This window comes from Dermacentor variabilis, unplaced genomic scaffold, assembly GCF_050947875.1.
Source record: "Dermacentor variabilis isolate Ectoservices unplaced genomic scaffold, ASM5094787v1 scaffold_12, whole genome shotgun sequence".
Taxonomy (NCBI): domain Eukaryota; kingdom Metazoa; phylum Arthropoda; class Arachnida; order Ixodida; family Ixodidae; genus Dermacentor; species Dermacentor variabilis.
This window is the reverse complement of record NW_027460280.1, coordinates 444,133-466,567: the sequence shown is the minus strand read 5'-3', so window position 1 is coordinate 466,567 and position 22,435 is coordinate 444,133. Positions and strand designations below refer to the sequence as shown.

The window sequence follows — 22,435 nt, the reverse complement described above, 5'->3', positions numbered from 1 at the left end:
ATTACTTGGCCACAACTTCCTATATGAACACAACAATCAAACCCCGGCCCTCAGTCTCCAGCAGCTGCAAAGCAACTGACCACGGTGGCGGTCAGAGCTGCGACGCAGCAGAGGGTGCAAAGAATCCTGGGTTCCGGATAGGCTGCCATTGGAATCTGAACCTGGCAACGTTTAACGCTAGAACGTTATCTAGTGAAGCGAGTCTAGCAGTGCTATTGGAGGAATTAGAGGGCAGTAAATGGGATATAATAGGGCTCAGTGAAGTTAGGAGGACGAAAGAAGCATATACAGTGCTGAAAGGCGGGCACGTCCTGTGCTACCGGGGCTTAGCGGAGAGACGAGAACTAGGAGTCGGATTCCTGATTAATAAGGATATAGCTGGTAACATACAGGAACTCTACAGTATTAATGAGAGGGTGGCAGGTCTAGTTGTGAAACTTAATAAGAAGTACAAATTGAAGGTCGTACAGGTCTACACTAAGGTCCCTCAATGATTCCAAAGTAGAGAAAGGTGTTGATCCAGCCGACGACGCCAGCGATAGGCTGATCAGTGACATGTGACCTTGCTCCGCCCCTTTGCCACCATGAAAGTTCCTGCATGCCAGGCAAAGTGCATGCGTTTCGCCTGTTGTGTTATGCACATTGCTGCGATAATTTCGTTCCGGGAGGGCCGAAATGCCTTGTTGTCATGCGGTTGGGTGCCGAAACCGCATGAAGGATGGCAAGAAGTTATTTTGCATCCCGCGCAGCAACCAGAACCTAACCAGAAAAAAAGTTTAGTTGCACAGAATTGGACGGAAGGGCTTTGAACCGTCGGTAACTGCACGACTGTGCGAGGAAAGTAACGTAGAGTGATACGAAGGTGCGAGAGAAAGTATACACGTGTGCGTGCAGAGCTGCAATAGTATTTCATTCGCACGCATGAATGTTGACTGCCGAAGTTTGTGGATATTATTGATTTTAATGCATTATGAGCCCGCCGACTTAGCAAGTGCAGTATGACCTGGCATGCAAGTAAATAGTGGGGCAGAAGCGCATTAACTCGCTCACAAATGTCCGCATTGCGTTACGCGCGATAAATAATCACAAATTTCATCAGCGAATTCTACTTTTACACTTTCCTGTGTTTGTGCGTGTGCTGTTAACCACACTTTACAATATGACCAATAAGTCATTTCCAACTCTGCATATCCTAATCGTATTTTGTGTATTGCATATGTGAATAAATATATTCCTAAGTGCCTGCATCACTCTGCTTTTAAAACAAATACTGCATAGCCACTGCTACTGGCCATCCAATAATAAAGTATAATACAGTATATCAAAGTACATTACATACACATGCGAGCTCGTTACTGCCAAGTTTCCCTTACACTCGAAGATGTTTCAGTAATTGGCGATGCCATTTTACTGATGAAAAACACACAACTGCAAATTAACATAAGAAAAATGCCAGAAGCGATACACGGATCACCAGCAAAACACAGTGCAGTAATAGCTAGGCTAATCCGCGTGCGTTTCCTATAAGGACCCTCTAATTCTTACAGGGCTTTAGCGGTGCACGGGGGCGAAAAGGCATAAACACAACAATGCAGGTCATGATTCAAGTTTACGTGGCGACATCTCACAGTTCACGGGAACAGTCAACCGCATTCACACACGCACACTCACTACGCTCTATGTAGGCGTGCCGTGAGATTAGATCGCGCTGGCAGCCCGAACACGATCGAGGAGACTCGCTGACACGATCCATACCGCCGCTTCAGAATGTTATGACAGTTGCACTGGCTCGTAGCACTAAGCCACAAAACACAACAGTCGTTGTGTAATCACTACACGACAGACACACTCAGCGGCAAGAAGACTGTTGGTGCACTCGTTTCCACACACACACAGGATGTTGTTTAGTCGCCGTGAAGGTCGGACGTTTCCGCGACGTTATGTTGAATGGTCCAAGTGACTGTCAGCCTTTTTTACACGAATTATTCGTTCAAAGTAACCTTTATGTGTACGCAGCACACTTACAAGCAAAGGAATTCGCAGAGCAAATGGGATTCAGCGCAAGCAATCATCAAGGCTCGCGCGGTGATTGAGTGCAAATGAACGAAAAGTAAACATGCGGAATCGAGGCAATCAAGCACTCATTCCACTCTCTTGAGCGTTTTTTTTTTTTCAGCACTCATTTGAAATGAAAGGACTAGATTTAAACGTTCGGGTCCTTCTTTCGTTTTTCACCACACTCAGGCAACAGCAGGTTTTATTTCTGCGCGTGTGCACATATATTCTCAGCTCGTGAATGCCGCGGCACCGCAGTTTAGCTTGGGCACCGTCTGCTACATGAACTTCCTAGGTGGCGCGCGCGGCAGATGTCGCTACCTTATTATAGAGGGACTTTAGTCTACGCCCCTAGATCCAGTCATAATGACCAGGAAGTCGAAAGCTTCTATGAAGCCGTGGAATCGGCGATGGGTAAAGTCAACACAAAATACACTATACTGATGGGCGACTTCAATGCCAGGGTAGGCAAGAAGCAGGCTGGAAACAAGTCAGTGGGGGAATATGGCATAGGCTCTAGGAATAGCAGGGGAGAGTTATTAATAGAGTTTGCAGAACAGAATTATATGCGGATAACGAATACCTTCTTCCGCAAGCCGGATAGCCAAAAGTGGACATGGAGGAGCCCGAATGGTGAGACTAGAAATGAAATAGACTTCATACTCTGCGCTAACCCTGGCATCATACAAGATGTGGACGTGCTCGGCAAGGTGCGCTGCAGTGACCATAGGATGGTAAGAACTCGAATTAGCCTAGACTTGAGGAGAGAAAGGAAGAAACTGGCACATAAGAAGCCAATCAATGAGTTAGCGGTAACAGAGAAAATAGACGAATTCTGGATCAAGCTACAGAACAGGTATTCGGCCTTAACTCAGGAAGAGGACCTAAGTGTTGAAGATATGAACGACAATCTTATGGGCATCATTAAGGAATGTGCAACAGAAGTCGGTGGTAACTCCATTAGACAGGATGCCAGTAAGCTATTGCAGGAGACGAAAGATCTGATCAAGAAATGCCAATGTATGAAAGCTTCTAACCCTGCAGCTAGAATAGAACTAGCAGAACTTTCCAAATTAATCAACAAGCGTAAGACAGCTGACATAAGGAAGTACAATATGTATAGAATTGAACATGGTCTCAGGAACGGAGGAAGCCTAAAAGCAGTTAAGAAGAAACTAGGAATTGGCAAGAATCAGATGCATGCGTTAAGAGACGAAGCCGGCAATATCATTACTAATATGGATGAGATCGTTCAAGTGGCTGAGGAGTTCTATAGAGATTTATACGGTACCAGTGGCACCCATGACGATAATGGAAGAGAAAGTAGTCTAGAGGAATTTGAAATCCCACAAGTAACTCCGGAAGAAGTAAAGAAAGCCTTGGGAGCTATGCAAAGGGGGAGGGCAGCCGGGGAGGATCAGGTAACAGCAGATTTGTTGAAGGACGGTGGGCAGGTTGTTCTAGAAAAACTGGCCACCATGTATACGCAATGCCTCGAGCGTACTGGAATCTTGGAAGAATGCTAACATAATCCTAATCCATAAGAAAGGGGACGCCAAAGGCTTGAAAAATCATAGACCGATCAGCTTACTGTCCGTTACATACAAAGTATTTACAAAGGTAATTGCAAATAGGATCAGGAACACCTTAGACTTCTGTCAACCAAAGGACCAGGCAGGATTCCATAAACGCTACTCAACACTAGACCATATTCACACTATCAATCAGGTGATAGAGAAATGTGTGGAATATAACCAACCCTTATATATAGTTTTCATTGATTACGAGAAAGCATTTGATTCAGTCCAAACCTCAGCAGTCATGGAGGCATTACGAAATCAGAGTGTACACAAACCGTATGTCAAAATACTGGAAGATACCTATAGCGGCTCCACAGCCACCGTAGTGCTCCATAAAGAAAGCAACAAAATCCCAATAAAAAAAGGCGTCAAGCAGGGAGATACGATCTCTCTAATGCTATTCACAGCATGCTTACAGGAGGTATTCAGAGACCTGGATTGGGAAGAATTGTGGATAAGAGTTAATGAGAATACCTTAGTAACTTGCGAATCACTGATGATGTTGCCTTGCTTAGTAACTCTGGGGACCAACTGCAATGCATGCTCACTGACCTGGAGAGGCAAAGCAGAAGGGTCGGTCTAAAAATTAATCTGCAGAAAACTAAAGTAATGTTTAACAGTCTCGGAAGAGAACAGCAGTTTACGATAAATAGTGAAGCACTGGAAGTGGTAAGGGAATACATCTACTTAGGACAGGTAGTGACTGCACATCCGGATCATGAGATTGAAATAATCAGAAGAATAAGAATGGGCTGGCGTGCGTTTGGCAGGCATTCTCAGATCATGAACGGCAGGTTGCCATTATCCCTCAAGAGAAAAGTGTATAATAGCTGCATCTTACCGGTACTCATATACAAGGCAGAAACCTGGAGCCTTACGAAAAGGGTTCTACTTAAATTGAGGACGACGCAACAAGCTAAGGAAAGAAGAATGATAGGTGTAACATTAAGGGATATAAAAAGAGCAGACTGGGTAAGGAAACAAACGCGAGTTAATGACATCTTAGTTGAAATCAAGGAAAAGAAATGGGCATGGGCAGGACATGTAATGAGGAGGGAAGATAACCGATGGTCATTGTGGGTTACGGACTGGATTCCAAGGGAAGAGAAGCATAGCAGGGGGCAGCAGAAAGTTAGGTGGGCAGGTGAGATTAAGAAGTTTGCAGGGACAACATAGCCACAATTAGTACATGACCGGGGTAGTTGGTGGAGTATGGGAGAGGCCTTGACCAGGCTGATGATGATGATGATGAAAGTTTGTTTATGTCACATGATGTGAAGTAGATGCCTTGCTACATTTTCGCTTGCAATCATGTTTTATGCACTGCAGGAAAAACTCGACATACAGTTCCGGTAACATGCAACATGCAAGGAATTCACTAAAGGGTGGTATGCCGAAGAACTGGCCCTCATTTCTGCGGTATGCTATACAAGCATATGGTGATACCATACAAGGAGCACCCACAAAGTAAGTTACAATTTACTTTTAAATGAGGCATGAACATCAGGGAAAAAATTATATTACCAGATAGAGTGATGCACAGAGCGTTTTTCCAGCTATGAACTACCCTTTATTTACTATGAATTCATTGTAGCACAGCGTTGCTTCGTATACTGGTGTCATGCTATCCTGCCGCCTGTAGCTGAAACCAGATGATGTAATTTTTGCCTGAACCACAGCATCAATGACAAAATGTTTCCCTGTTAGAAACTATTTCAGTTCAGTGGAGACCCAGCAGGGCAAAGTTTTGTGAACAATGACATTTTTCGTGCAGAGGTGGCATTCTTGTTTCAGTCAATGGGCGCACATTGGCATGATATCAGCAAACAATACAGAGCCTGTTTTATTTTCAAAATAATTCTGACAGGTGGCATTAAATTGATTGGTCGAAGTAAAATGCACTAATTGACCAATCAGGCTGTACTACACTATTCCTATAGTTCACATCTGGAAAAACTACCTATGCATCACCCTATTCGACAATATAAACTGATGTCCATGCCTCGTTTAATATAAAATGTAACTGTCTGCAAACTTCGTGTTACTGTAACAGCTGCCACAAAAATTTGAGCGAATGTCTAATAAAGGTCTTCAGTTCTTCTTGTCAAGCTGTCCATTAGCGCAACGTTAGCAAGGCTTACTGAAGTACTTTTAGACATCCACAGCTACAAAATGTCTTATCAAGACAGCTACTAGACTTCTGAATTAGCCATTCAAGACATCTTTTAGACATCAAATAGCTGCTTCTATGTTTCGTGCGAAGCAATTCAGAGAGTTTATAGCAAAAGCTCATGCTGCGGGTACAGGACAATTAGAATTCTACAGTTGCATGTCCCTAGAATTAAAATTTAGTGATAATTTAATACCAATTATTACAAAAATGTCCACCGCTTCCAAGCTGTCTCCTATTTTAGTTATTCTGATTCAGCTGGCCCTACACAAGGCAATGGAGTGGCAACAGTGTGAACCAAGCGCAGGAGGTGGCACATTACGCCGCACTCACTTGAAAGCCACAATGTTGGGGTGATTGAGTTTCCGCAGGTGGCGGATGTCAGTCTCGGCCAAGCTGGTGACCTTCTTGACAGCCACTGTTTCATCATGCAGCTGGCCGACAAAGACAGCACCTTGGGCTCCACTGCCCACAAACTGGAGATGACCGATGGCCTCAAAGGGGATCTCCCAACTGTCCCCCCCTGCACACAACACAATAATTCTATAGGCTCGGTTCTAGTAGTCGCTTCAGCAAAAATCTTTGCCCCAATATCTTTTAATTTTATCAAGAGAGAAGGTGCAAGCTGTCAAAAATCAATGCCGGTCAGAAATAGACTTTTCATTTATTTATTATTTTTCTTATTGCCAAGCTACGCTTCAACCTTTCATTTTCACGTATAACAAAATCAAGGCATTTCTCCAACCAGAAGAAAACTGTGAAAACTTGAGGTATGGTAGCTGTAGAGGTTTCATTTTCCCAAGTTTTGCCCTGGTGAAACAACAATCAAACCCTGGCCGAGTCAGCACCAGCTCATTCTCCACCTGCTGAGGTGAAGGCTACACTTCCTACTTATGAGAGGCTGACGAGAAAAAGAATGCTGTTTCACTGGCAAAAAAAAAAAAAACAAAAAAAAATGTGGCCAAGTCTCTCAACAGCAGTTACTGTGCCCCGACACTGATGCGGCCATGGACATGTGCTTCAACAAAAGCTTTGAAGAGGTTTTACAGGAGCTGGCCGTCCTTCGAATTCACTTTGAGACCACAGAAGAATCAAAAGAATTTCTGGAACACAGACAACTGAAGCCATATCTTGTCATCATACATTCATTTCTGTATAATGAATTTTCAAAAATAAAGCATTATTATAATTATTATTGTCGTTGCAGTGCAGAAAAGAAAGCCCAGTTGGAGGAGGAAGCTCGAAACACTGGTCTCTGCATTCTGGCCAAGTTTAACGCAAATTCATAGGTCACTCTTTTGGATCTGTCTGTCTGAACTTTATGGCAAAAAGTTACACCACTACAAAAAAATACTTTTTTACTGTGCTTTCAGAAATGAGCTCAACATACAATAGTGACACGTGTAGAAAATGCCTGGTTTTAAGGTTAAAAAATTGGTCCAAAATTTACAAATAAATACTGGTGCATAGGTCAGTATCCTGCCTAAAGGTAAGCTAAGCTGCGAAAAACTATTAACATAAAAACCTGAATATACTGATAGTGGGATGTTTCTATGCTTGCTGCCAGGTCTCACTGACCTTATGGTCTCACTGGCATAGCATGCAGGCCTAAGCAAATGTGTTGCCACATCCACTTTTGTGATGGTGCTGCCTTGACTCCAAGCCATGAAGTAAGGCACACAGAATAATGTTTTGGGACGTCAATATATTATGTAAGAGATATTAGGCTGGTCAAATATGGGATATTATAGGTGGGTTTCTACACTATCTTCTAAATGCAACTAATTTTCCATGTGTGCAATGCATTAGCGGTGCAGAAAGATAAGTAATTAAATTGAATTCTGGAGTCATACGTGCCAAAACCACAATTTTATTATGAGACACACCGTAGTGTGGGATTCTGGATTAATTTTGACCACCAGGGGATCATTAGTGTGCTCCCGATGCACAGGACATGGGCATTTTTGCATTTCACCCCATCGAAATGCGGCTGCCGTGGCCAGGCTTTGAGCCCACGACCTCGTGCTTAGCAGCGCAACACTATAGCCACTAAGTCACCGTGGCAAGTGCAAAAAGACAAAGCACATTAGCTTTTGCAGAGGTCACATCTTCCAGCCATGACCTTTGAGCAAAGGATTGCGCTACATCCTCCCTCAGTTGCCAATCTCATTCATCAGGTCTTCCCATATGCAGTTATACAGACAATTCAGGATATGTCCAGCTCGAAGGAAAGTGTAAAATAGTTAGATATGTATCAATCATTTGAAATATAAGATATGCCTATCTGAAGCTCATCCAACACCACTACACATCTCCAACAGTTTTCCAAGATTGTGAAATGCGGAAATTTACGAATTTGCTTCTCCAAGGCCGTGTCGAACGCATAAAAGTTTACTTAATTTTTGCACACGAATATCACAAGTCACTCGCACTGTGGAATGGTCTTTGATATACTGATCACATTATCATCATCATCAGCCTGTTTTTATGTCCACTGCAGGACAAAGGCCTCTCCCTGCGATCTCCAATTACCCCTGTCCTGCGCTAACTGATTCTAACTAGTGCCCACGAGTAGCGGTTTGAGCAACGAGAGTAGCGGTATGAGCTCTGTGTCGCAGAGAACCAAGTGACGGAGCCTTCCGATTCATTCGGGAGCGAAAGTTTCCACGTATACATACGTGTGTGTGTGTGTGTGTGTGTGTGTGTGTGTGTGTGTGTGTGTGTGTGTGTGTGTGTGTGTGTGTGTGTTTGTGTGTGTGTGTGTGCGCATGCATGTGTGCGTGTGTGTGTGTGTTCGTTTTCGCTGGTTTCTGTTTGTACGATTGTAGATCACATGTATTTGCAACTGATAAATTGCATGTATTGCAAGTACAAAGGCAAAAGGGACGTCAATGTATAAGCAATGCCTAACTGATCACAGACACTTATGCTGTAGCTTAAAGGAGGCATCGTATAAGTGCTTTCTAACCACAGAGCAAGGCCGCTTCAAAGGTCGCCTATTTTACGTGCGGCTCAGAACTATTGTTTGGCAGCCCGTCTCACCACTGAAAATTTGCCTTTGAGCGAAAGTCTCTGTCAATGCACCCTCCTCACATGCAATGTCTCGGCCTTGTGCAGCGCATCAGTACCAGTTCTGTCTTGTTCAGAAAGACTTCTCCGATGCATAAGACTGGCAGCTGAGACCATGAACTGTTAGGTGTACCTCCCTCCATATGCGGCTTGTAAATTCATGGAAAGTACTGAAACTTGTTTTTTTTTTTCATTTTCTTATTTTCTTTTTTTTTTTCCACACTACATTTAAGTGCTGTTCCAATTCACCGAAAATATATCGTGTAGCCGTGTTAATGGGCACTTGCAACGAGAGACTCCGAAACCACGATGTTAGAACCACTAAGAAATACTATGCCATGCCACCTGCCACCATCAGCGAAACCAGTACACTGCAGATAATTTAGGCATGTTTTCAGGCATTTGAGATATACTAAACTGACTTTAACTGACTCTACCGACATGCCTCACGCTGACTTTCTAGTGAGAGCCCCCCTCCTCCCACTTGCAAAAACAAGAAAACAAATTTGTAGCGCTAAAGGAAGAGAAAAAAGTGATGTGAAGGGTTGCAGCGTCACATAAACAAAAAGAAAAAATAACGTAACAACAACAGTTGCAAAGTTCAAATAGAGATTTTCATCAGGTAAAAAAAAAAAGGTTGTAATTTGCGTCCATTTATTTCTTCTACATTAACACTTATATTAGTTTTCCAGAGTTACCGTTTGTACTACTGTAGATCACGAGCATGCAGTTGCAATGGTGAAAGGTCATCGGTACGCCTGTCTAGCCTAGCCTAGCCGAGTTCACGGCAGCCTGCACACGTCAGATTCCAGAACATTAAGCCAGAACCGTTTAGAAATCATTCTATCCCTTTCAGCGGCGGTGTGTACAATTGTACACATTAAATTTGGCACCACGTCGCGCACGCTCCTTTGCTTCAAATTGGATAACACCACGTGAGCATTGCGACATGCTTCCTTAGTGGACAGCTAGCGCCATCTAGGTTTTTTACAGCAAAGCACAAGTCAAAACAATCACTCAAGATGGACGCCTCCACCTTTTATGGATCGGCATGTGAGTGCACTCCGATTATTTTTGTTTTTGCTCGCGTAAAATTTATTTACGAAAGTGATATTCATATCAGCTTAACACATACGGTTATGGCTTGCTGCAAACAAGAATTTTTTTCGGTTTTTGTTAAGGATGGCTCGGTGCCGTGCAGTGAAATATGAGTGTGTACAATTGTACACATGACGCCTTAAAGCTGTCTCTGTGCCGCTCTTGCGAGAGCAGAAATTGCTGGGTATTTTGGCCTGTGGTACGATTAGGGCCAACAGAATTCTAGGTTGTGAGCTCAAAATCGAAAAAGAATTGAAAAAGGAAGGGCGTGGAGCTATGACTTCAAGATTTCCGAAGAGGAAGACGTCGTCATTGTTCGCTGGCACGACACTGGCCCAGTCAACATGGTCTCTACAGTTCTAGGACTAGGCAACATCACTAAGGTGAAGAGATGGAGCGAAGCTGCCAAGGCACATGTCGACATCGATTGTCCGTAGGTAATCGCCGAGTACAATCAATTCGTGGGTGGCATCGACAAGTCCGACTTTTTGATGTCGCTCTATCCCCTGAAAGCAAAGACGAAGAAATGGCCAGTAAGAGTTGTCGCCCACTTCATTTGCTTCGCAGTGTGCAACAGCTGGCTTGAGTACATTTGTGACACAAATACAGAAGGACTGCCCCAAAAGGACATAAAAGATGTTATGGAATTTCAATCAGACATTGCACGCAGTTTGAGTTCAAGCAACAGGACTGCGCCAAACAGGAGGGGAAGACCAAGCATCAGCTCTCCAAATCCTGTCCGAAAATCACATGTCGGTATGCCCCTGCCAACAAATTCCACAAGGTTTGATGGCAATAACCACTGGCCCATTCACATCAGTGCCAACTTCCTGCAAAGGTGCTGAAACACAGGTTGTGCTTCAAAGTCTCGAGTTTGCTGTCGCAAATGCGGAATTTTCCTCTGCCTAAGTGCCACAAAGGATTGCTACTATGAATTTCACATCAAAAAGTAGGATCCGTCAATGCAGACAAGCTTTGATGCATTGTAAATACACTCTTAAGTGCTTTTGACAAGTTAACAGCACCTGACAACAGTTGTTCCCTGTGTAAGAGGCCATCGAGATAATTTATGTCCTGGAGGCGCCATGTGTACAAATGTACACATCACAAAAATGTTTGGTAGTCTCAATAGACATGTTTTCATTCATATCACTGAGTTTGGGTCGCTATTTAGAGAATATATTTGAAGGAACCACAATTTTTCTTTGTGTTTCTCTTAATTCGCACCTGAAGGGGCTATATCGAGCAATCAGGAAAACACATTTATTGCAGATAAATCAAAGAAGTTTTTAGGCACGTAGGGCCCTCTAGGTTGTACTTGTTGGAGATAAGGTAGCCTCGATGTTTACGGGATTATCTGACATAGCTATGTCGAATTCTCGGCTGCCATGGTCGGAAGTTCGAATCCTTCTATAAGCTTTTTTTTTTCTTTTTATTTCGCGATGGTGAGGTGAGGAAAGCGCGCATGTAGGCATATGTTTTGGCACCGCAGCCGATATCTTCAGGTTACGCGTCAGACACCCTGGCGAACCTCCTACTGCAATGCAAGAACACCTGAGCAAGCATCACAGCGACAAAACTACTAGCAGCAGACGCAGACTTAAACCTCCTCACTGAAACTTGAGAGGCTGCGATCTCCAAGCCGGACCTGGTCGACCAGCGTGAACTCGTCGCCCGGGCCAGCAGGGTGATCCAAGCCAGAGGATTCTTGGAATAAGGGCTACGAAGACATGGACTAAAAGAGGAACATGTACGACGGACATGTTCCTCTTTTAGTCTGTGTCTTCGTAGCGCTCTTTTCTTCAAGTATGCAAAACCAACTCCCCCACATGAAGCTTCTGCTCGAATAAGGGACCCTCCCACCTCGACTGACAAGTCACTGCTTCAAATAAAGGTTCATTCATTTCATATCATTTCACGATGGTGAGCTTGAAATTCACCTCCTCCAGTCCACAACAACTGCAGGCTTGGAGTGACGCCTGACATTGGCAAAAGATGCCGAGAGCAAGTGGGGCTATACTAATCCACGTACAACCAAATTAGGTAGGCCCACTAAGCCACTAAGCCACAAGACACTCCCTCACCAGAACAGGAATTGGCCTCCCTAGTGCAGTATTCGGCCACCCCCTCCCAAATGACTCACTCAATTACCCGATGGCCCTCAGTCCCCAGCAGCTGCGGAGCACCTGACCAAGGCGGCGGTCAGACCTGTAACGCAGCAGAGGGTGCTAAGAGTGTCTGGGTCCGGACAGGCCGCCAATGGAAACTGACCCTTGCAACTTTTAACACCCGAAACCTCTCGAGTGAGGCTAGCTTAGTAGGCCTTTTTAAGGAACTATCAGACATTGTTTGGGATATCATCATCCTTAGTGAGATTAGAAGAACTGGTGAGGCTTATACATTTCTGAATAACGGACATGTCCTCTGCTATAGAGGACCCCCAGATAAGAAGCAATACGGGGTAGGATTCCTTATCTATAAGGACACAGCGGCCAACATTGACGAATACTACAACATTAATGAGAAGGTAGCTGTAGTCGTAATCAAACTTAATAAGAGGTATAGATTAAAGGTAGTACAAGCCTTCGCTCCAACATCCAGTCACAGTGATGATGAAGTAGATCAGTTTTCTGAAGATGTTGAATTAGTGATGAGAAAAGTGCAAACTCAGTATGCTGTAGTAATGCACAACTTCAATGCAAAAGTGGGGAAAACGCAGGCTGGTGAACAAGCAATTGGCAACTACGGTGCTGATTCTAGGAATGCTAGAGGAGAGATGCTGGTAGAATTCGCAGAAAGGAATAAGCTTCGATTAATGAACACCTTTTTCAGGAAGCGTAGAAACAGAAAGTAAACCTGGAAAAGCCCTAATGGTGAAACTAGAAATGAAATTGATTTCATACTTTCTGCTGATCCCAGCATAGTGCAGGATGTAGAAGTGATAGGTAGGGTAAAGTGCAGTAATCATAGGTTAGTGAGGGCTAGGATTCACCTCAATTTGAAAAGAGAAAGAGTAAAAAATGGTCAAGAAGAAACAGGTCTACCTAGAGGCCGTAAGGGTAAAAGCAGACAAATTCAGGCTGGTAATTGCAAACAAATATGCAGCCTCAGAACAGAGATGAAGATTACATAGAGGTAATAAATGAAACCATAACTAGGCTGGCTTCAGAGGCAGCAATTGAAGTGAGAGGCAAGGCACCAAGGCAACCAGTAGGCAAATTCTCCCAAGTAACTAAGGACCTGATAAAGAAACGACAAAGAATGAAAGTGTCCAACTCAAGAGATAAGACAGAATTCGTGGAACTGTCAAAACTGATCGACAAGGTGAAAATAAGTGATATTCGAAACTATAACATTAGAAAGACTGAAGAAGCTGTAAAAAATGAATGCAGCCTGAAATCGGTGAGAAGGAAACTTGGCATAGGACAAACCAAGATGTGTGCACTGAAAGATAAGCAGGGTAATATCAGCAATCTCGAAGATATAGTAAAAGCAGCAGAAGAATTCTATACTGACCTGTACGGTACCCAGAGCAGTTAGGATACCTCAATTTGAAACAGTAATAAACAAGATAAAGAATGATTAAAAGAAGGCGCCAAATAAAACAACAGACGAAGGAAGGAGACACGAGACAACCACATAATAAATGAGGAGAGGGGGTTAACCGAGGGTCCCGATTTTTATTAGTCATATTATAAGAAGCCAACAAACAATGACACCATGGACAACATAGGGGAAATTACTTGTGCTTATTAAATGAAAATAAAGAAATGACGAGTTAATGGAAATTGAAGTGGATGAATAAACATCTTGCTGCAGGTGGGAACCGAACCCACAACCTTCGCATTTCATGTGCGATGCTCTACCAATTCAGCTACCGCCACGCTGTTTCCCCATCCACTTTCTTGGGTATTTATGTGTCCTAGTAGAACCCTGGGAGCGTTAGCCAGCGCCACCACACAAATACCTTGGTGGCGGACGTGGAACGTCCTTTTTGCCGCAGGCGTCATGAGAACGTCATCTTTTTGGGTGAAGGCAACTGGTCAATAAACCCACACATGCTACCTGAAGGCATCAATGTTGCCGGATTCGAGACCCTCGTTATGTAATAAACAAGGAGAAAAGGTTAACCGAGGGTCCTGATGTTTATTAGTTATATTATAAGAAGCCAACAAACACTGACACCAAGGACAACATAGGGGAAATTACTTGTGCTTATTAAATGAAAATAAAGAAATGATAAATTAATGGAAATTGAAGTGGATGAAAAACCAACTTGCCGCCGGGGGGAACCGAACCCACAACCTTCGCATTTCGCGAGGGTTGTGGATTCCGGCAACATTCCGGCAACATTGATGCCTTCAGGTAGCATGCGTGGGTTTATTGACCAGTTGCCTTCACCAAAAAAGATCACGTTCTCGTGACGCCTGCGGCAAAAAGGACGTTCCACGTCCGCCGCCAAGGTATGTGTGTGGTGGCGCTGGCTAACACTCCCAGGATTCTACTAGGACACATAAATACCCAAGAAAGTGGATGGGGGAAACAGCGCCGCGGTAGCTCAATTGGTAGAGCATCGCACGCGAAATGCGAAGGTTGTGGGTTCGGTCCCCACCTGCGACAAGTTGTTTTTTCATCCACTTCAATTTCCATTAATTTATCATTTCTTTATTTTCCTTTATAAGCACAAGTAATTTCCGCTATGTTGTCCTTGGTGTCAGTGTTTGTTGGCTTCTTATAATGAGACAACCACGTAGGCACACTAACAACTGAGCGTCTTATTTCTTGACATAGAAATATATAGCTGCTGTCAAGGATCAAAACAACAAGAAGAAACAGGGCCGTCATCTGCATCGCACACGGAAGCCACGATACGGAATAACTTCTAAGTGTCGCTCCCAAGATACGCCAGTTCCTTTGTCGAAAAAAAAAAACTGAGGCTTCACTGATACAATCATTACCACGCTTCTTGATCTCAAGCGCTTTCAATATCTCCCTTGTCAGTTGATCATCAGCTCTGCTCAAAATACAGGTTCTATCAAAATCTGGAATGCACTTGTGAGCCTTACAATGTGCACTTATATGACCGGAGAGCTGGTTTTCCATCTTATATCGATGCTCACGCAATCTGGCATTCAGACATCTGCCCGTTTGGCCTACATATGATGAACCACACGACAAGGGAACTGAATAAACTACTTTCTTTACATATCCGGAAACGTCTTCGTTTGATGTGTGCCAAGGTGAATGCAGGACATCAGGAAAATAAACAGGTGTGCGCTAAAAAACATGGGCAGAAACATGTCGGATGTGCAAAGAAAGTAGTTTATTCGGTTCCCTTGTCGTGTGGTTCATCATATGTAGGCCAAACGGGCAGATGTCTGAATGCCAGATTGCGTGAGCATCGATATAAGATGGAAAACCAGCTCTCCGGTCATATAAGTGCACATTGTAAGGCTCACAAGTGCATTCCAGATTTTGATAGAACCTGTGTTTTGAGCAGAGCTGATGATCAACTGACAAGGGAGATATTGGAAGCGCTTGAGATCAAGAAGCGTGGTAATGATTGTATCAGTGAAGCCTCAGTTTTTTTTTTTTTTTTTTTTGTGACAAAGGAACTGGCGTATCTTGGGAGCGACACTTAGAAGTTATTCCGTATCGTGGCTTCCGTGTGCGATGCAGATGACGGCCCTGTTTCTTCTTGTTGTTTTGATCCTTGACAGCAGCTATATATTTCTATGTCAAGAAATAAAACGCTCAGTTGTTAGTGCGCCTACGTGGTTGTCTCGTGTCTCCTTCCTTCGTCTGTTGTTTTATTTGGCGCCTTCTTTGTAATCATGTATCACCAATTCGCCCACCAGCATGTGCTCATGATAAAGAAACTCCTCCTATAACTAGCGATGATGTCAGAAGGGCCTTGCAAGACATGAAACAAGGGAGAGCAGCAGGAGATGGAATACCAGTCAATTTAATCAAAGATGGAGGAGACATAATGCTTGGAAAACTGGCGGCTCTTTGTACAAAGTGTCTATCGATTGCAAGGGTCCCAGAAAACTGGAAGAATGCAAATATTATACTAGTCCACAAAAAGGGTGACAGTAAAGACTTGAAAAATTGTAGACGCATTAGCTTACTCCCAGTATTATATAATATATTTACCAAAATAATCTTCAATAGAATAAGGGCAACACCGGACTTGCGTCAACCAAGGGAACAGGCTGGCTTCAGGAAGGGATACTCTACAATGGATCCCATATATGTCATTAATCAGGTTATCGAGAAATCCGCAGAGTACAATAAGCCTCTCTATACGGCTTTCATAGATTACGAAAAGGCATTTGATTCAGTAGAGGTACCAGCAATCATAGAGGCATTACGTAATCAAGGAGTACAGACTGCTTACGTAAATACCTTGAAAAATATCTACAGAGGTTCCACAGCTACCCTAATTCTACACAAGAAAAGCAGGAAGATACCTACAAAGAAAGGGGTCAGACAGGAAGATACAACCTGTGCAATGCGATTCTCTGCATGCTTGAAAGAAGTATTCAAGCTATTAAACTGGGAAGGCTTAGGAGTAAGGATCGACATCGAATATCTCAGCAACCTTCGGTTTTCCGATGACACTGTTCTATTCAGCAACAATGCAGACGAATTACGACGAATGATTGAGGACCTTAACAGAGAGAGTGTGAGAGTGGGGTTGAAGATTAATCTGCAGAATACAAATGATGACTAGCCGGGCAAGGGAACAAAAGTTCAAGATCGCCAGTCAGCCTCTAGTCTGTGAAGGAGTACATTTACCTAGGTCAATTAATCACAGGGAACCCTGATCATGAGAAGGAAATTATAAAAGAATAAAAATGGGTTGGATCACATACAGCAGGCATTGGAAGCTCCTGACTGGAAACTTACCATTATCATTGAAAAGGAAGGTGTACAATTAGCGCATTTTACCAATGCTGACATATGAGAAAGAAACTTGGAGACTGACAAAGATGCTGGAAAACAAGTTAAAGACCGCACAAGGAGTGATGGAACGAAGAACGATAGGCATAATGTTAAGAGACAGGAAGAAAGTGGTGTGGATCAGTGAGGAAACGGGTATAGCTGATATTCTAATTGACATTAAGAGAAAAAAATGGAGCTGGGTAGGTCATGTAATGTGCTGGCTAGTTAACCGTTGGACCATTACCATTAGGGTTACAGAATGGGTACCAAGAGAAGGGAAATGCAGTCAAGGACAGCAGAAGACAAGGTGGAGCAATCAAATTAGGAAATTCGTGGATGCCAGTTGGAATCGGTTAGCAGAGCACAGGGGTAATTGGAGATCGGAGGGAGAGGCCTTTGTCCTGCAGTGAACTTAGGTTGGTGATGATGACTGACGTAATGGTTCTGCAGAAACCCGCAAGTTGAAGAGAAGTAATTAATAAAGGAAAAATGAGACATGCATCCAGACGCAGCAAACTGCTACAAAGGAAATCTACACCGGTTCCTCGAAACAAAAAGCCTCACAGTTGGACCATTAGAGTTACAGAATGGGTACCAAGAGAAAAGAAACGCAGTCGAGGACAGCAGAAGACAAGGTGGAGCAATGAAACTGATCACAACAATAACTCTAAAAGCCCACATCGGCCGGACGTGAGACCACAGTACACCTCGCACGCATCCAAGTGTTTGTTGCGAGTTAATCAACACAAGGTAGAAATTAACACACCGCAGAAGCAAACCAGCCTGTACGGATATGTGCCATGCCGCCATCAGTGCACTTGCTCTGCGAGTCCCACATTAATATGCCCAGCCACGTGTCAGCTGCAACTCCAACAGCCTATCGTTATATACGGTCAATGAACCAGGCAGGCTGTTGTCATGTTTTGGAACCGACTTCCTGCTTGAACCAGTCATCCTTGCTTCTCGACCACCTTAATATGTCTGTGCATCAGACACTCCATGGTCCCTTGTCCCTTCATTTTTGGACCTTCTCCTTCGGCCACTGTCTTGGTGACTACTGATATATGCTGTTAGCTTCAAAAGTAGTTCCTAGCTCGCAAAACATCACAGTCTATTCCCACTAACATGTAACCATGTGAGCACGAATGGAACCCCCGCGTTCAGCACAGACCCAAAAACCGCACAGAGGTGAGCCTTGTACGCCACTGCCGCAATTTGGTATTTCTGCAAAGTGCAGATATGGCATGGTTAACCCTTTCTTGCATGAAGAAACATGACATGTGCGAATTACGGTCACTTTTAGTTTTCTATCAATGTGCGTTCAGAAAAAGCTAAAAAAAAGTGGGGGGAGGGGGGGGGGCAGACTTTCAAATGTTCATTTTACCAGATACAGAATGCCTACAGTGGACAACATGCACAGCAGCTCCAGTGAGTTGAGATGCGAAAAGTTTTCTTTTGCTCCAACAGGCGAAGTTACTGCCCCCACATTAACAAATGTAAGCTTGAATGCAAAACTTTGGATGGGGCACAAGTTACTCTGCATTATAGAACACGATAAAAAGAGTTTCTTTCACGGTAATGCGCAAGTACACCTTGCAGTGACAGTGGGGCCGGGAATTCATTTCAGAAGAGAGGGGGCACGTATTAGACTGGGAAGGAGGGGGATACGTGGCATAAACGACTTTTTGGCACAAGTTCTGATACACAGATATGCGGGGGGGTGAGGAGGAGAGGAGGGCACATGCCTGGTGTGCATGTGCCAGCATGTGCTTGCATTTTGCGCAATTATATGTCATTTTCCACTTGCCAATTTGTGCATTATTTCAGTTCTGACAAGAAAAATGATGATGATGATGTGTGTGTTTTATGGCGCAAGGGCCAGGTTTGGCCAAAGAGCGCCATGACAAGTGGTAATGTTGATGATGTATTATGGATGGCGTGCACAATGAATTCCTCATGGTAGATGTCACATGGCTGTAAAAGGGCCTAAAACCTGTAGCTGTAAGTGGCATAGAATACATAGTTCAGGGTGTCTACCAAGTTGACATTTACAAATTCCCTGAGTTTTCCAGGTTTTCCCTGAGTGCCTTTGAAAAATTTCCTGAGTGATGCAGAACTATGTTTTATGTCAAACGGGCTGAAACCATATCACCCGATGCTGTCACTCTCTAGTCAGAATACGACAAATTTAAAGAAAAAAGACTTAGTCCAATTTGAATACTAAGTAGTATTGTTTAGGTTATTCAAAAAGAGAATAGAAGGGAGGGGCTAGTAAAACGCACATCATATAAAATGTATTAAAAAAAAATTGCAAATTGAGTCGGACATTCTCAAATATGAATAAAAAGGAAAAAAATTAAATTATGGGTTTTTACGTGCCAAAACCACTTTCTGATTATGAGGCACGCCGTAGTGGAGGACTCCGGAAATTTCGACCACCTGGGGTTCTTTAACGTGCACCTAAATCTAAGCACACGGTGTTTTCACATTTTGCCCCCATTGAAATGCGGCCGCCGTGGCCGGGATTCGATCCCGCGAACTCGTGCTCAGCAGCCCAACACCATAGCCACTGAGCAACCATGGCAGCTGAATAAAAAGGAGATGCATACAGAAGCAAATATTTTCGAATATGAGCTATTTCTATCAACTGATAGCAAGCTCATTCGTACGAGGCCCAAACTTTGTCACAATTGAGATTCTCTCTCAACAGCTCGTAAGTAAACCTCAACTGTCCTGACATCCTCTCAACCCCCGCACTACGCCTCAGTGTTGTGTTTCACTGCTTTGAAGATATTATTTTGGTTTGTATGAGGGACACCTGCACCTCAGCATCAGCCAACACTGTTTTTTGAGCTCAAGCTCCTTCAAATCGGCAGCAGTATGCTTCCTTTCCCGTTCATTCCTCAATGCGTAGGTCCTTTCTGTTCTTGTCCTCCTTCCGCCACTCGTTTGCCGCACAAACCACTTGAAGCATCTTCTTGGTCACAGTCCACGTCCGATTTTTCGAACTCTCTAGGGGCCGCGAAAGTGTCAGAAAAATCGGCCAGTTGGAAAAAATGTCATGTCATTTACTGCCCGTAAGGGCTCAAACCGCCACAGACACATTCGGAAACGCTCTGAAGGCCTGCTGGTACACATATTAGGCATATCGGTGCTCATACTGCAACAGGAAATACCGGGTGCACGCGTGTATAATTAAGGAATACATACTGTGTCCCATGGCAATAGCCCCTTCCCACGCTTGTTATGCTTCACTGCAATACTTTTGCATATGCTTCACCAAGTAACATTTGTGTACGGATGTGAAGCTGACCATCGGGAACCGGCATTATGCAACGCACCGTGCTTTCCAAGCTTCTAAGCCAATCGCAAGGACCACAAAGGCGGAGTCCATGCCATTGCTGACAGCACCGAACCCTTTCAATAAAAAACATGGCATCCAACGGCAAGAAGCTTCATAGCGAACGTCGAAGCAGCTAGGCCTAGCGTTGCTGCCGTGGTTGCTACGGCTGCCAGCGGATCTGCGTGCGAGAGTGCCGGTTCGTGGCGGAAAGGTAATCAAAATTGCAGCGGTGGTGGCTTTGATTAATGCCGTTTCGGACCTGCAGTCACGGAAAAACCTCCAGAAAATCGGATGACGAAGAGTTCTTACGCCCGACATTTCAGACGTTCTGATACATTGACTCTATGGCACGTGGTGGTGCCGCGAAGCCGTCTAAATTATCAGGAATCCGGAAAGTCGGTCGTTGACTGTACACTGGCAATTCCTCCAGCCGACGACAGGGCGTCAAAGACGATTCGTTACAATTCCTGTCTGTTACTCGAGCCAGCATTACCTCAACTTTCGACCCTTTCAATAAAAATTACAGATAATTTTCCCTGATGGAAGGACAAATTCCCCGAGTTTTCCCTGAGTTTTTCCAGACTACTCAAAATCCCTGAGAATTCCCGGTTTTCCCAGTTGGTAGACACCCTGATAGTTGCTAAAAATAATGACGGTGACTAGGCAGTGATGTGGGCTATGGCAATGGGCTTTCGTTAAACATTATGCAATAAAACAAAACACTGACACCAGAGTTTCAAGAGAGCCCTTGAATGCAGGGCTGTTAGTCATGTGTTAAAATTTGCCTGGCCAAATAATTTTCAGGGTGTCGGTTTCGGCTAAAAAATCTAAGACTATTTGCAGTTTAAAAAATAGTTGGTCACTAAGAAAAAATGCAGGATGGAGAGGTATATTTTCCCGATATGCAGAAGGGAAATACTTTTTCTCTCTGTTTGTATTGCAGGGCACTGGATAAGAACATGGAGGACTGTCAGGCTATCGCTGCACCTACTACAAGTAGGAGGATCCCCGCCAGTCAAGAGGTAGGAGTGAGTACTGTAAGTGTGTCCTATTCTTAATCGGCAAAGAAGTACTTCCTTGTACCATGCCGTCTTGTCACTTATCCAATTCCGCAATTTTGGTTTTATAATGTGTAACTTATTCAATGTTTGTGTATCCCACTCTGCTTGCCAATGATTCCTTAATTTACGGCGCAGAAAGGGCTTTAGGTCTGTGGCAAGAATGGGGATATTATCTGTGGCACTAAAACTCACTGTTGTAGCGTTTTCGTCAGCAGCTACGTTGCCTTTTATACCTTCATGGCCAGGTACCTAGCATAGGAGAATCGCTTGGTTGCACATATATGCAGAGCATAACAAGCTATACAGCTCATTAAAAACCGAATTCTTATGCTTTCGTAAGCTAATTAGGGCTCTCACTACACTTAATGAGTCTGTGAAGACAATAGCTTTAGCAATATTTGTGAGCAGTATGGTTGAATAGCCTTAAGAATGGCATATGCTTCCGCTGTAAAGATACTGGTGTGTGGGTTTAGTGGTCCAGATGTTGAAAGTGAGGATCCCAGAGCTGCGTAAGCAACACCAGCTGGAGACTTCGAAGCATCTGTGTAAAATTCATCACGTGAGTACTTCTCCTTGAGTTCCAGAAAATGCGAATATGTGTGCCTCTGGGGCTCGTTTCGATATTTCTAAGAAAGAGATTTCACATTGGATAGTCTGCCACTCCCAAGGCGGTGGAAGCCGTGTAGGAGCCATTAGGACATTGTGTAAAAGAGGGACCCCTGTTTTTTCTGAGAGTGCTTCCAACCGGAGGGACAGAGGAGGCCTAGTGGCTGGGTGGTTACAAAACAGCCTAGCAGTGGACAAGTCGCACATAGTAGAATGACAAGGATGTTTAACATCTGAGTTAACTTTTAGGGCATAGGAAAAAGTTAAATATGTCCTTTGGTAGTGCAATGACCATTCGTTTGATTCGACGTAGAGGCTTTGCACAGGGCTAGTCCTAAAGGTGCCTGTAGCAAGGCAGATACTTAAGTGGTGAATAGGATCTAGCATTTTCAGAGCACTAGGTCCGGCAGAATTACTGACTATTGCTCCGTAGTGAAGGCGTGTTAATATTAGACCTTTGTACAGCTTTAGAAGGCACCACCTGTCGCTTCCCCAAGATGTACGT

The 22,435-nt window shown here is 43.9% G+C and overlaps 1 protein-coding gene across 2 annotated transcripts in view; it reads right to left on the bottom strand.

The window, feature by feature from the left end:
• The window catches only part of LOC142566014 (mitogen-activated protein kinase kinase kinase 13-like), a 673,242-nt gene that overhangs the window by 495,774 nt on the left and 155,033 nt on the right, over positions 1 to 22,435 (bottom strand). For both annotated transcript variants that reach the window (XM_075676704.1, XM_075676705.1), the window contains one exon: positions 6,139 to 6,328. In XM_075676704.1, coding sequence (XP_075532819.1) covers positions 6,139 to 6,328 — 190 coding nt within the window. The remainder of the gene's footprint in view (positions 1 to 6,138; positions 6,329 to 22,435) is intronic.